The sequence below is a fragment of the Dufourea novaeangliae genome, unplaced genomic scaffold (genome assembly GCF_001272555.1).
Source record: "Dufourea novaeangliae isolate 0120121106 unplaced genomic scaffold, ASM127255v1 scaffold1, whole genome shotgun sequence".
Lineage (NCBI taxonomy): Eukaryota > Metazoa > Arthropoda > Insecta > Hymenoptera > Halictidae > Dufourea > Dufourea novaeangliae.
This window is the reverse complement of record NW_015373885.1, coordinates 1,479,902-1,495,405: the sequence shown is the minus strand read 5'-3', so window position 1 is coordinate 1,495,405 and position 15,504 is coordinate 1,479,902. Positions and strand designations below refer to the sequence as shown.

At 35.8% G+C, this 15,504-nt stretch overlaps 1 protein-coding gene across 1 annotated transcript in view; it reads right to left on the bottom strand.

Annotated features, from left to right (window-relative positions):
- Window positions 1-4,000: 4,000 nt before the first annotated feature.
- The window catches only part of LOC107193503 (suppressor of tumorigenicity 14 protein-like), a 15,307-nt gene continuing 3,803 nt past the window's right edge, over window positions 4,001-15,504 (bottom strand). The window contains exons 3-9 of the mRNA XM_015582967.1: window positions 11,515-11,619; window positions 10,490-10,707; window positions 9,577-9,792; window positions 7,976-8,140; window positions 6,731-7,029; window positions 5,670-5,826; window positions 4,001-4,267 (exon numbers count right to left, since the gene is read on the bottom strand). Coding sequence (XP_015438453.1) covers window positions 4,080-4,267; window positions 5,670-5,826; window positions 6,731-7,029; window positions 7,976-8,140; window positions 9,577-9,792; window positions 10,490-10,707; window positions 11,515-11,619 — 1,348 coding nt within the window. The 3' untranslated portion in view covers window positions 4,001-4,079. The remainder of the gene's footprint in view (window positions 4,268-5,669; window positions 5,827-6,730; window positions 7,030-7,975; window positions 8,141-9,576; window positions 9,793-10,489; window positions 10,708-11,514; window positions 11,620-15,504) is intronic.

Here is a 15,504-nt window from a genome sequence, read left to right as displayed (position 1 = left end):
ATATATGTATATATATTATTTAGATGAGACTGTTTTGCCTTTACGATAAACAGAATAATATAATAGTAAAAAATACGTTAAGCAGGATTTCGAAAATGGGACATATAATTCCATTAGTCGAAAGGTTTAAGCAGGGAAAATTTCTATTAAACGCGTGACTAGATACTATACTTGGCAAAAAATGTCACCTGAACCCTTTTGGCGTGATGCCGCTTCAAACGGAACGTGCCGGGGACAAAAGAGAGCGCACAGAATCCCACTCTTAAAACGCGCGCACCTCCCCTCTCCCCCTCCCCCGCCCCTCGGGTAACATGAATTGACGCCGGCGTGTTTACACGTGGGTAAAATTCCTGAAGTGTGGGAAAACGGACACGGAGAAGGTGGATAGCGTAACGAGAGGAAAGGTTTGGGGAACAGCGTTGTCGACGGGCGTCCGAATAGAGGGGGATGTGGGTGGGGGGCAACCGAACGAGGTGAGTTCTGTTTAATTAATGACCGGACTAATTAAAAGCCCAAAGAAAAATACACAGCCGGCCCCTAACGCCGTCGACATAAGAGCGGTCTGGAACACTCGTTCGGGGGTTCATTCATGGACGCGGACCAAAGGGGGTTGGTAATTGAAGGAAACGCTGGAACACGTCCGCCGGTTAATAACTTTCGTCTTTTTCTTTTAGGATTCTAGTGGCAGTTTTGGTCCTCCTCTTCCCGTTCAAGGGCGGGGAGAACTAGAACAAGGATTAACCATTAAACGGGGTCTGTTTGAACATTCATGAGACGGAAACGCCCCCCCTTTGCCTCGCGATTTAGATTCATTGAAGTAGTTGGGCTTCTAAGTTGACTTTTCGGGCGATACGGTGAACTCAAATTGGTGTGGTTAAATACCTTTCTGACTAATCCATATATGTATAGAAGGTGTTGAAAAAAAAACATTCAATATTTATATGGTAGAGGAACCTGTTGTACCTACCTTGGGTACACTTTTTGTTTTTATCTTTTGTTTTCAGAAGTCCTAGATAATTAACGCACTTTGTAGATTGTATTTACTGATTACTAAGACACATAACTTAATTTTTGTAAAATTATTCCAATATATTTTATTAGAACCGTAAATGTGTAAAGAAAAAAACGGTAATTATGGTAATGATACACCACATACAGTACCTCAGAAATAATACTTGTTTTTGTTAATTATGTACGAATATACCTATATACTTATAATATGCGAGGTATTAGTTAGTGTTCAAATTCTGCAATCCAATTATTGATCACTCTGATCGACAATTTTACCGAAAGTACAAGTTAACTCTCTCTTTAATGTTCAGGGTAATTCAAAATATAATATACAGTTCAACACAAGGAGATTGTTACGACGAACATATTGTACTCACAAAATTTTATTGTTACTACAAACACAGTAATTGTACGATTAGACGTCAACAATTTTTAAATAATGCCACTAAAAAAAACAGAAATTTTTCCTTCGTTCGCGAGAAATCGAAATCCAGTGATTAATCCCAAATTCAGACGGAACTCATTGAAATTGCTGAAGTTTGTCTAATATGTCTTTGAACGTGTTTTTAGCGACGTTACAACTCAGGTTCACTAAACCGTTGATCCTGTGAGAAATGCTCTCTGTTAATTGTGTAGGACCACTTCCTTGGTTAACACTACAACTACCAAAGCAAACGAAATGACTGGTTAGTATATTCTTATAACAAAAATTAAAAGGTTACTTTTACTACAATATGAGACTGAAGAAAATAGTTAATTTATAAATTCGAATATTTTCAGAAGACTTTCATAGATTCCAACAGAATTAGACATTCATCGTCGGTAATTCTAGTGTTAATAACCTACGAAATATATTAAAATGTCGATCGACATGTGCGTCAATGTCCACGTTTTTCATTGGACATCGAACCGTGCAGTAATCGCGTGACATACTTACTTCCGTTCAACGATAGAGGAAGCAATTCTCGATCTCGTGAGGCCGAGAACGTCAAAGACATCATAAACCGACCAAATCGCCAGCAAACCAAGGAATATTTTCATCTTGCTTTGCATATTGACAATTTCTTTGCTGCACTTTCAAACGGCAATTTAAGCAGAAGCATGATAACGAAAAATAATTTTTAACGTGACATAGATAGTGGTTGAGAATGTTTTTTTAGACATAACAATTTGAGGTACGCAATTAATGATGAAATGAACGTGAAGATAGGAACCATCGATTTTACAGTCTTATGTTTTAAAATACTCAAATTATTCTATTACACAATAGTTTTTGTGCCATACAAAGGTTGTTCGTTAAATATTAATTTTATCGAACAATTCAACCCCTTCAGTTTCGCGATCATACGCTCGTTTACGAATCGACAAATACGCGTCAGGTATAATAGTACGAGTATTGCGCAAAGCAAACACAGATTTCCGCTAACGTATTGCATAACCCGTATACGGTTCTGTGTGAATATTCAACCGATATTTAACGTACGCGATTACAAACTTCCTAATGAAATAATTAATCGTTATCGTATTAGTCACGTCGCCATAATTGGTTTACTTGTTTCCCATTCTTTTAAAATTCTTGTTTATCGACATTGTAGCTTTCTTATTGTTATGAGTGAAAAACAATATTTTGGCGATCGTGTTTATTTATCGAATTTAGAATTTCTAAAATATTTACGAAGGTAATTTTAATTTTCAATTATTATTATTTATATTCAGCCATTCCAAATAAATCTGACTTAAACATACATGCTTGCATAAAGCTGTAAAGTAGCAAAATAAATTATCACTGTAAATTTTAAGAAGATATTGCACATAATTCAATGTAATATTTACATTTCAGTAGAGTTAAAATTATTGCGTTCAACGAAATCCAAGCAAAGCAGAATTAAAATTAAAAATATTTCTCGGTCGATTGGAAAACGATATATCTTTATGTAAGAGGTACTTCAGGAAAAATCTCCAGGATAAACTGTTCAAAGAACGAGTGCACGGTGAACACATTTTGCGATACACAGTAATTTTTCCAGAACTCAACGAGATCGTAGATTGAGAATTCCCGCGGGAAATGCAGCGGTTTCGAAAGCTGTGAAAAAAACGTTGCCCGTTACAATGGCTTCTCGCGTCGTAAATAACGAACACTTTTGTTATTGGATTTATCCGTTCTGGATCTAAATTAGCGACGGCCCGTTATTTACGGAATGCGTCAAAGGATTTCCAACCGAGCCAATCGGCTTTGTTATAGATCAAACGCGTACTCATATTTTTTTTCCGTTGCTCCCCGAAACAATGTTAAATATCTTTCACGTAATTACCGGTGATGAAACATTCATAACGAGATTGTTAAGAGGATAATATAAAAAGGACAACCAAATAACAAGTAAAAATGTATTTTCATTTATTGATCGTAATATTCGTACAATTTTTGTAAGATCTAAATAGACACTCACGAATAAACAATTTCATTGTAAGAATTATAATTTCAAAATGCTCGAAGGTATAGCTGATGTAATTTCTTGATTGAAGGTCACTTCGACCAACTTCAATTAATTTTAATCAACGATTAAATTCGATCAGCACTATAGCTAACTTAATCGTTGATTGGAGTTAATCGAATTTGGTAGAAGTAACCCCATAAATCTTATAGTTTCAAAAAATCGTATCAATATTTCTGTACCTTCATCGATCTCTATCAAATGTCGATAAAATCTAAATCCTTAATTGTACAATGTAATCTCCTTCATATTCTTATGAGTATGAATCAGTTCCAGGCATCGAGAACAGCACCATGAAATAGTCAAAAGTAGTAAAAACCATCCGATCGAAATCTGGTTGCGCAACATCGTTATTGATAGAATAAAACGAAAGAGACAGAATATGAAATGATGATTTATTACACGTCGTAAATAGAAAGAAACGTTCTCAAAGAATCCGCAATCCTGGGTCTTTGATTGTAAAAAATAATAATCAATTTTCCGTTCTCGACTTCAGCGAGGACGGCCGCCATTATTCTTGGTCCATTCATCGACGCCCCGCGAATTTACAAAAAGAGGTAGGACTGTACAAGTTATTTACGCGCTGACGTAAGCGGCGCGAATCCAATCTCGGAAGTAACCAGTGGAGGTGAACACCGTGTACGAGTGGTAATCACATTTATCGTCCTTGACTGGACTGACGCTGACGATTCCGCGTAAGTACCAGGTTCCCTGCATCTCGAAACAGAGACCGCCACCGCTGTCACCTTCGCAGAGGCTCGAACCTAACAATGGAACAATTTACACGGTGCAATAAATTAAAGAAAAAATCCTTATTTTATTTTGTCCGCTATAAATATCAATATGCCCACCTATCGTGTCATTATTTGTAACTCCATTGGATACATTTAAAAAACGACGTAACCGTTTCAAAATTAGAACTTTCAATTAATAGATCATTTCAGTATAATTTTTCCTCGCTTTACATTATACGATTTAACCCTCTAAGTCCGGGGGTGTTTTAGAATTGTCATAGAATTTCTTTGAAGGTTAAAATACCGTTTTTGATATTTCGAATTTGAAAGCTACATGTTTAGGACGCATGAGCATCTAAAAATCGTTGATTTCTGATATGAGACGTAGTAGTCCCACAAGGAAATTTTGTTCAACATTGATCGTAAATATAGAAAACAACGTAAATGTTTACTTAAATTATTCACCTAAATCATGTTCAAATAATACAGACTCCTCTCGATTATCGTCCCGAACTCAGTTTGATTGATGAAACTCAGTAAATTCGTTTTTTGCCCGAAGCCCGAACCTCGGCAACAAAAGCGGAGGGGCAACAAAATATGTGCTCGACAGGTTCCACCTCCCCCCACCCCCTAGTGGTAGGGATAACGCCTGAACAATAATCGTGTAGAACAAGCCAGACGATAATCGAGAAGAGTCTGTAGTAAAGAAAAATAGTGTTATAATTTTAAATAGCTATTCTGTTTTTTTTTATGATAATTGTAAAAACAAATGTTGCTTTTGTTATAACAGAGGTATACATTGCATTTTATGCAAAATGAAAATTGTTCTTTTCCAATGCATAGAGTGCGTCTTTGTCTAGATTTTATTATAGTAAGATGAAATCTTGTTGCTATGGTAACGGTCAATAATATAAACAGTAGTGAAAATATGTATTCTAACGCGATTTAAGCACTATTTAACAAATAATAGCTATGGTACAAATAGTTCCTTCCCTGCCTACTGAAAGCCACAGTATGCACAATTCTTTATCTTATGGATAGAAGGTTAATAAAAATTCATTTGGATGTATAGGTATCTGGAGATACACTTGAACTTAGAGGATTAAATAATATAACAAATGATGGCTATTCAGATGCTATACAAGGAACTAATTGTATTCTAACCTCAATTTATTTTTATTTTACGTCCAGTCTTACGAAGGTCATATTTAGTACTCGTAATTATAATCTACTAAATCAGATTAAATAAACGGTATGGTCTGATTTTATTTCCATAGGGCTACACCATTTTAGTTTCACGCCACTTTTACACGCGACATGTACACTCTCGATGTCAACGGTAAATTGATATTTGTTACTATAGCATAATGTTTTAATAAAATAAAAGCGGGACAAAGATTCATACAATGGAGACGCAATCGCAGTAACTTACCATTCAATCGACCAGCGCAGAACTTGTCGGACGTGATATATCCACGAAAATCATCGGGTACAGCGCTCAAACATTGGTCGTAGGGCACGAAAGGCATGGTGACTTCTTGCAGGTTCTCGCTGGGCACACCGTGAATCGTTTTACCCCATCCGACCGACTGAAGTTAATAAAAGTTACAATTATAGAGGACAATCTAAACCAATAGAAATATTTATTGTATCGCTTATATTATATTTATATTTATTTTTTTTTCATATTTATATTATATTTTATATTAATATTCGGTGCCTTAACTTCTATATCTTCCTGAATACTTTACGAACGAATCAAGGGGTATCTCGTCCTAGTATTCCGTGTTACTCATAAATTTAAATTTCGTGTAGTTAAATTGATATGCAAACTGAACCTGGAATATTTTAGCAAATGTATGTCAAAGAACGGGACAAAATCGTAATAATAAGGTTGATTGTCACGAATTAAAGCGTCAGAAGTTGACCAAACGAAGTGTCATTCGTAATATGTTAATATTAACGCCGGGAAGATATTATTGCGCTGCACATAATAATTATTTGAATTAATGTACTGCAGAAATAAAATCAATCTACCTAACTATTTACAATATGAATATATAATTTTGCTTTGTACGTCGTTTCACCAATCAATTGTCTACGAAAATAACGGACACTAATTGTAGGTAATAAATATGTCCGACCAGGCGGCTCCATCCGCGCGACAAGAAGCGGAAAAAGTGAAACATCGCATGGAGAAATTAACTGCGGAAATAAAACAACGTCGCGGCCCGGAACGGGGTACGAATTAATTACGGAAATATAATCCAGTATGACTTAATTAGCCAGCTGAAACCAGTCGCGACAAAGAGAGAGAGGGAGAAGAGAAAAGGAAAACTAAAAAGCCCCCGGAAGTCCGTCGGGGAGGAGACGTTGCGGCGAACGCGACTGTATCAACCAGATGAAATTAATCAAAGCACTGTCGAGATACACAGCAGCTAGTCCAGGTGTACCTTTAATTAATTAGACTATACACGAATCTGGACCGCTCACCTTTCCGCTTTGACCCACTTGCAGTTGCCTTCGCTCGTAGACGTTGTCCCAGTCGACGCAGATCGGTCGCACCAGCGTTGTTAGCTCGAAGGGATTGGCCAATTTTATCAGTGCTATGTCCTGGGCGAAATTTGCCCTCGCACCTATGTACCTCTCCGGCAACGAGATCTCCGCCGCGTCCGACTTCTGCGCGTAATTCTCGATGGCATTCCAATCGCGGTAATGCTTGCCCGCTGCCACCGCGTACTTCGATTTCTCTTGGATTTTATTGTAGATCTCGTCGTAGAAACAATGGGCGGCTAATGGCAGAACGTTGGTATTTTGCCTTTGTTATATTCAGACTTCGAATGTTTATGCAACTATAGATATTTGTCGGTCAAACTAGAAAAACTGAAGTCAGAGTTTTGTTTACTTTATTTACTATTCTAACAGGTTCCACATAAAATGAATACCTGTCTAAATTTTATCAGATTCTTGAGCGTAATGAATTCTAGGGAATCGTGAATGCAATAACACATAAAGGCCACAGCCTAATTATAATATTCTATTCATTGAAGATTCTATACATCGTTTCGGGTCATATAATTTCTCTTCAGTCAAATGTTATTTTTATGTATTCGAGAAAATTCTAGACATTCTTTTCGACTGATTATCGAGGTTCCTAAACGTTTCAAAGCCGTGAAATTCATCTTTTAAATCAAGTATGGATTGCTTAATCAAAGATATCATGTTTTACTTAAGAACTTGTTGCAATGTTGAACTATTCGTGGAGAATAAGGATTTGGGACACTTTTTTTAATTTAATATACGATCTAGAGATAATATTGCGTACAATATAAATATTCGTTTTTCATAAATAACTCAAAAAATTATTTAAACTATTACGATGAATTGTTTCATATAGTCTTCTAGGTAATAAGTCGTACCCACATTTATAGCTATTGCGATTTAATTGAATTAAAATAATAAGCAGAACACACACGGTGCAGAAACCGTTCCATTTGGTAACAAAATGGCAAATAATTAAGGAAAGCAATTGTTCCAGTCGTTACGCTGTAACGAAGAACAGTAAGAAGAGAATTTTTACAGTTACACGCAATCTCGTTAACTCTCTTACGGCGATCGCCGTATTAACAGAACGGAGAGAACGCGAGCAACGTACCCAAGCGGTTCGTGAAATACGTTGGTGTAAACACGATTGCGTGACTCCGTGTTCAAGAAATTGATTTTCTTGCGCGTAATTACCTGATACGACGAGATTGTTGCTTATGAGAGTGCCACCGCAAATTTGCTCGTACCCGTTTTCTGCTCGCTTCCTGTAAATACCGACGTGCCACGGAAATACGCCAAGCTTCGCCTCGAATCCGTTCACGACCAGCGTGTTACCCTGTGAAATGGGTATCCCGCACTCTGACGGGGAACAACGAATTAAATTAGAAACACCATCGAGCGGGAGAACTTTCGATTAACCAAAACGATACGGCCCCTTTGTCGAATCAGCCACGTTTAATTCAAAGGGGCCACTAATTTAGGAAGTTTCGCGGGGTTCATGTGAAACGATCAAAGGTGATTCTACAAAATGTGGGAATTGAAAACGATTCTTCTATAGAGAATATTCCTTTAATATTGACAGTTATACAGGGTGAATCACGAATCGTGATCAGTAGAGATTACTCTGTTATTAGCAGTCCGATCGAAAATGTTTTTATCATGTATAACATATTTCAATAAAGCTTTAATGCGTTATAGCAAATTTTTTGTCAACTCTTTTTTCTCATGATTTTTCAAGGTCACCTTCAATTTTTTTGCAATACACCTGTAATTTTTTTATGTCTATCTGTTAGAGGATTTCAAGATGAATTCGGTAAGTATCATAACATAACATGTGTTAGGCGTACAAAAAGTATATGTGTATTTGCAAAAAATTGAAGGTGGCCTTGAACAATCATGAGAAAAAGAGTTAACAAAAAATTTGCTATAAAAAACATTTTCGATCGGACTGCGAATAACAGAGTAATCTCTACTGATCACAATTCGTGATTCACCCTGTGTATGCTAATCGTTAATTTACTGTCTCTTCCAATAAGAATGTCATTTAAGTGACAAATAGTTTCTGAATGGTTTGATTAGTAAAAGTAGGGTGCCTAGATTTTGGATAACAATCGTAAATATTGTCCATGTATCTACTGTTCGATTTCTTTAGAAATTAATGCTGAAGTTGTACTAAATTATGTTATAGATTGACTGCGGATATTTATGCAAATATGGATGTGTGTGGACAAATTTACAGAGACTAGAATGAAACGGAGCTTTATTTAGTCTACTAACGGTTCCATCAGGTTCAGAGTAAGATAAAAATCTGATGAAAGTACAATAATTATTATATTATACTGATTGTGAGTTCTAAATGATGATGTACACTATAAATGCATAAAATCCGCAGTCTAATTATAGATGATTAATCCAATTCTGGATTATTCATCAATTTGAAGGAAACTCATTGAAGTTTCTGAAAGTCGAATACGTCTCTGAACGTGTTTTTAGCGACGTTTCTGATTACATTGACTAAACCGCAGATCCCGTGAGAAATGCTTCCTGTTACTTGCGTAAAATAATTTTTTAGTTAAAAATCTACGAACATATCGTCGTATAATTATATAAATAATTATAAACACGAAGAGAAGATTGTTGACAGGAAAATGAAATTGATTCTTTTATAATTCCAATATTTTTGGATAAGTGTCTGCAAACCCAGATGAGCTATAATTAAAATGATAGCATAACTATGAAATGATATACATGTAACAGCATAACTAAAAAAATGAAAGCACAACTAAAATGATTACCTGGGAGACAGCGGAAAAGTCGACGGTCCCACAGTCCATCTTCGAGACAAGTGAGTTTGCGATACGCTGGATCATTCGTTACGGGTAAATTATAGGACGATTTACAAGACAAAGTCGCCACAGTTCCTGGCTTAATTCGTTCCGTGCAAGATACCTCCTCCCCATGGTAAGTGCATACAATATTCACCGACGTACTGCTCAACGCAGGACACGTACCTGATGAAATAGCATTTTAAATAACGTCGTAAGTCAGTATGCATGGCATATCGAAACATGGATACGTGTAAGAATGTAGATCGAAAACTCGGATGTTAAAACGCAAATATTTCCAATACTTAATCTACAGAGTGCATGCTGATGTTTTAGCAGACGTGGCAATTCTACTCGTTCTACAGGCCGAGGAAAGAATAACTGATATTTCAACTACAAGGTTTTGACACATAATACCATAAGAAATTCTTTACTCTTTTCATATGACTAGAAAATCGTCAAGGTAAAATATTGACATTAATTTTTTGAAGGTGTAAAGTACAGTTTGCAAATTTTATAATACTGCATTACAATCGCTCATTATATCAGAGGTACACTATAATTCTATAATCACTCTGAAAAACTGTATAATTCATCAAAAGTCTAGAAACTTTATGATATTCTATTACCATAATTACTTCATTTTGCTTTACACACTCGCGTATACTAGAAACTCACAAAATATATTACCTCTTCTTCATAATTTTCTAATGAAATATCTACGAGTTTCTGTTCATATAAAACATTTACACTCTACTCATTGACTAGTAGATACGGTGAGAAACATGTTCCACACGACTTTGTGTCGTAAGTGGATCGATTTGATTAGGAACATTCATGCAATGACCATTCATGAATTCCCGAAATACGTGAGTCAACTTACTCAGACAAGATGGCTGGTTATACCAGACGTCGTTGACGCAAACGGAAACGGTGCTTCCGTTCAAAATGTAATTGTCCCGACATGTATAGGTCAGAAGGCTGTTGCTAGGAACTTTATCTCCTGGATGCTTGGGACAGGGCTTACCGCAACCGCCCAGTTCGTAGCTTCCACCTTTAGGCTGTTCAGGAAGGACGCAGCCGGCTTCGTTCTCCGGTTTTCTGTGATTTCCAGCACGATTAATCAACAGTTTCGTAATCAAACCAGTCGAAATAAGATCATAGTTGAATTCATTACGGTCGCAGAATGGTTCCTTAACACATTCGGTACGTATGTCTTGGGAACTATAGTACCCATGCCATTTCAATCAAATGCTCGCATTAGGACATTGTGGAAGAGATTCATAAGTCTTGTATAGCATGCAAGTGAATTTATCTATATACATCAGTGACGTCTAAAGGAGCAGTTTGATACTAGTCATCCACAGTTTCAAATATTTTAGGGATCTAATTAAACGACACATCCCACAGCCGCATGGGAATTATAATTCCCATTAAAAAATGTCATTCGAATAGCATTTTCTATTATTAAATGTTTTTTGCAATACTTACAATCACATATTGATACTAAACGCATAATAAAAGAAAAATTCATTTCTCCAGGCCATGGGATCGGATAAACGATTACGGCCCGTCCCGAATGTGTTAACTGCTCACGATTCTCATGTCGTCTGACATATTTCACACATTCACCGCCCTCGTCGGTTACCGATGACCGACAAAAATTTTCCGTTCACGGCATGTCGGTCACTGGTGACCGTCCTGTAATATAAATTCAAATATAAAATAATAAAATCAACGTGAACGGACAATCGGTCGAAATAGACTCCACGGTGAATGTGTTACCATACCAAACGCTCGATAGATTTTCGCAAAGATTTCGGAAAGTAACGCCAACTCGTCTGTTCTGTGCCCATTTTCTCTGATTTTTGTTTTCTTGAATGTATCTTTTATGGTAAATTAACTTACGTGACGCAGCCGTGCTCGTCGCTCGAATCACGGCAATCGAATTTGTTGTCGCACCTCACGGACCCGGGCAAACATTCGCTGCTCCCACAACGGAACTCGTTTTTCCTGTTTTTCAAATGACAACAAACGTTGATTACGTGTTTGGAGACGGTGTATGCAAGGTGTTTCTTGATTGCCGCATTTCATCCGGCCGTGCCCGACGAGGCAGAAATAAAATGGTTTCGGGAAGAGAATTCGTTTTAAATGCAACTTTGATTCTCGAACTTTTCCCCTTCACGCTCGCTGCACTGATTTAATATTGACACTGTTGGTAGATGTTTCGATTTGTCTACAGCCAGCTTTCGACGATTTTTTGTTGACGGTTTATGATTAGTGAGTTATAATATTTTGGTGTGCAAACATAAGTACAGTATTAGTGATTAATACGAATGTCGGTTTTAATTTAATACGAAGATATGTAGCTTCTTCAGGGATAACATGTCGATCTTGAAAAAATATTAGGTTGTTGCACACGAAATGATCGTCTTACTACACGCACTTAATATTGTAGTGAATATTATACGAACTTTATTAGACAAAGTAATATTAAATACACTATACACGTTTGACATTGAAATACATACAATTTCAAGTTCATTACATAATTAGTAAGGGGAGTTGGGACAATTTGATGTAACAGGGTACAATGAAACATCAATAGTATCTCAATACGCATGAACATTTGAAAGTTCAAAACATAACCACAGATAGCATATAAGCGATCTCATCTTGTGGTCAGTCATAGTTCACTTCAATTTATTTTCATACGGCCAATTTTAAAGTGTCCATATTTTTAAAGATATGACCATAAAGAAGACAAATAGAGCTATATCCTCACTTTTTCAAATTTTTAAATAGTTCGGTAGTATAAAAATAAGGCATTTATTTAAAGCAATTGCAAAATAAATGGTAAAAAAATATCTTTTTTTAACTGAAATAATTTTTATTTGGTACGCTTATGTCTCCACTGTAAGTACCCGTAGAGCTGATTTTGATCAGTTTGTTAGTTCAATAGTTATGATTTCTTGAAAAAAGGTTGACCCTAAATTTCACACAGCTGTAAAATCCATAATTTGTTAAATGTTCAAAAATCCTTCGAGATACGTTTATATATCGATAAAGACTACAACATATCCACATTGGAACAAAATCCGAAATGGTGCTCCAAAAGGTGTCCGATTTCGCGTGAAATGTCCGAGTACCAGAAAAATGCTTGTAATTACATTGGTTTCTCGGTACTACAGTGATTGCAGTACTATATCAGTTTCAATCTAACTTCGCTAACATAATATCGGCTTTAAATAACTGCTTATAAATATCTTGAAAATTGTAATATAATAGGAAAACCGAAAAAATTACCTGTAAATTTAGGTAAATATACCGGTATTTTCGTATTTCGGTTTCTATTAGGGTTATGAAGGTATAACCGTAAACCGAAGGTATAATACCAGTATTTTCTGTTTCGATACAAGTCCCTGCCTTGAAACAAGTAGAGTATACTGTGATTTTGCAACATAGAAAGGAGCTGTATTAAAAAAAAATTATTATTTTCATTCATAAAAGCAATGTTAAATATACCTAACAGTAAAGTCGCTCGTTTCGTATGCAATAGACCCAATACAGGAAAGGCTCTATGAGAGTTTTTTGACAACAAAACCTTGTGACCTTGACAACAAAATTGAGGAGGCAATAAATTATGTACTTGACAGATTTCAGCCCCCCCCCCCTCTCCAGTGATGGGGATGAAGAAGAAACTCTCACGAGAAACGTCCTATCCAACACTCGTAGAGCCTTTACTGTACATTATATTTAAATTAAATCTTTCATTAGAATAATAGACACTAAAATAGGAAATTATTATGTCAGAAATCGTTTGAAATAAAATGTTTCGAGTCAATTTATCGGTGTACGCGCGTTTGTTTTCACAGCCACTTTCCAGATGGATCAATGTTCAGTGGATCGAATTTCCATTAACAGCCTCACTCGAACGCGTTTGACACTTTTAGTTAACTGAAATTCATTAGGATACCTTGAATTGATGAAGTTTTCCATATCTGGATATCACGTAGTTGAGTGGATTACTCGGTACGCGTTTTCGAAAATGCAACTACCAAACAGATATAGTATCGTATTTAATCGTTCCGCGTTTTATTGTTCCTCTGCACCGGCCGTTAGCATGAAGAGAGCCATTCGAATTACAAATCGGAAATAGACTGATGTGACCCGGCACATAAAATAGACCCGCGCGAGCTGTTAATGATATATTCATAGGGAGTTATTAATTTACTGCTCGATATCGCTATAACCGCGCCATTAATGGCTCGACATGGTTATATAAATTTGGTTAAATTATTATGCTTTCGAACCGGTTCGAAATACATGCTGAAATCTTGTAACATCGTGTGTATATTTGTTACACTTATTTAATAGATACTGTTTGTAGTGAATTGTTATGTAACGGTATCTTAATTGACAACAAAATTTTCTCAAGGATTTGAAAATAAAATAATAGATTTTCTTCTGAATAAGAAAGATTATTCGTCGAGGAGAATTAAATCGAAATTGCAGAATGAGTTCTTTTACACGAGATTTCATTTGTTTAGAAAATATACTTTTTAAGATCGTGGGATACGAGTACAATAAAGACACCACAACTTGCTCAAAGTGTCTTATCTGCTATCCACTGTTTCTACTTCTTGCGGACATTAACGCCAACGCGGTACAATTTGCTTCCTAACGATCTTACTACCTATGCATTTCTGTGAAGTAATTACTGAGAACGAAGGATATTTTACCACTGTCAGTTTAACTATTTACGCAAGAAGAAACACAAGCACTATCTATATTGTACTACATTTATGAAACTATTTTGATAATAACTTCCTCTACTGAGGCACAAATGTAAAACAATTCGGACTATTCACTACGTTACGCGTTTACATTTACCGACAAAAATAAAAACAATTTCGATGAATACAATATTTATTCCTCATGGTGGTTTATAATCAATGTTAGTTTATTTCGTATATTTCTTTATACTCTTGAAAACTAGAAAATATGAATATCGTTGCATTTTATATAAATAATTACATACCCAAATAACAGAAGAAAATACAACACACAGATTCGAGTCATTCCACGCCAAGTGGATTACTTTTGTACACAATGTCTGGGATTTTGCTCAAATTGAAGTAGGTTATAGTCCATGTGAAAATACGGAAAGTTTAAGTCGCCATTCTGATGGTTTTGAAATTGTTTAAAAAATACGGACCTTCAAATTTGGCAATTTTCACCGATTTTTACGAAAACTACCTTCACGAAAGAATTTTTATCTCCGCAACTATTAAAGATACGAACTTCATTTTTGTTTTATTTTGATCATGAAAGGATCTTTCCCTTTTACTAGTTTTTTTTCAATACGTACAATTCTTCTTGCAATGCAAAAGTATTAAAAATATCTTTGTAAATTTATCCATCGGAACATGTCTAAAAAATTTGAAAAAAGTATGTCCATATTCTGTAATATTTCCTCTTTAAAATTCAGTTGTTTAATTCGTTGATACTCTAAAATTTATTCTCGGAGCAGGCAGGCGTTCTCAAGTATTCTCAGAAAACCCAATGTCTTTTATACTTACTATAGACGATATTAATTAAGTCGTACAGTATTGTAGTCAACGATATGAGATTCTTGGTGTCCCCAGAATAAACATTTTTATTATTTTCCTATGTCCTAATCCTTTTATGACTTCATTATTAGAATTCATCTGTTATGTTGCTACGACCACTTTTAAAAGACAGGGAAGAAAATAAGTAAAAGGCAGCATTAACTTATTACAGACTTTTTTTAGGGTTCAGTAGTTTAGGGTTCACTCAATGCCTGAGAAACACTCTTCAAAGTAAAGAGCTCTCGTTGGGTTCAGTTCAGTACATTAAAAATAGTCCAACGGTTAT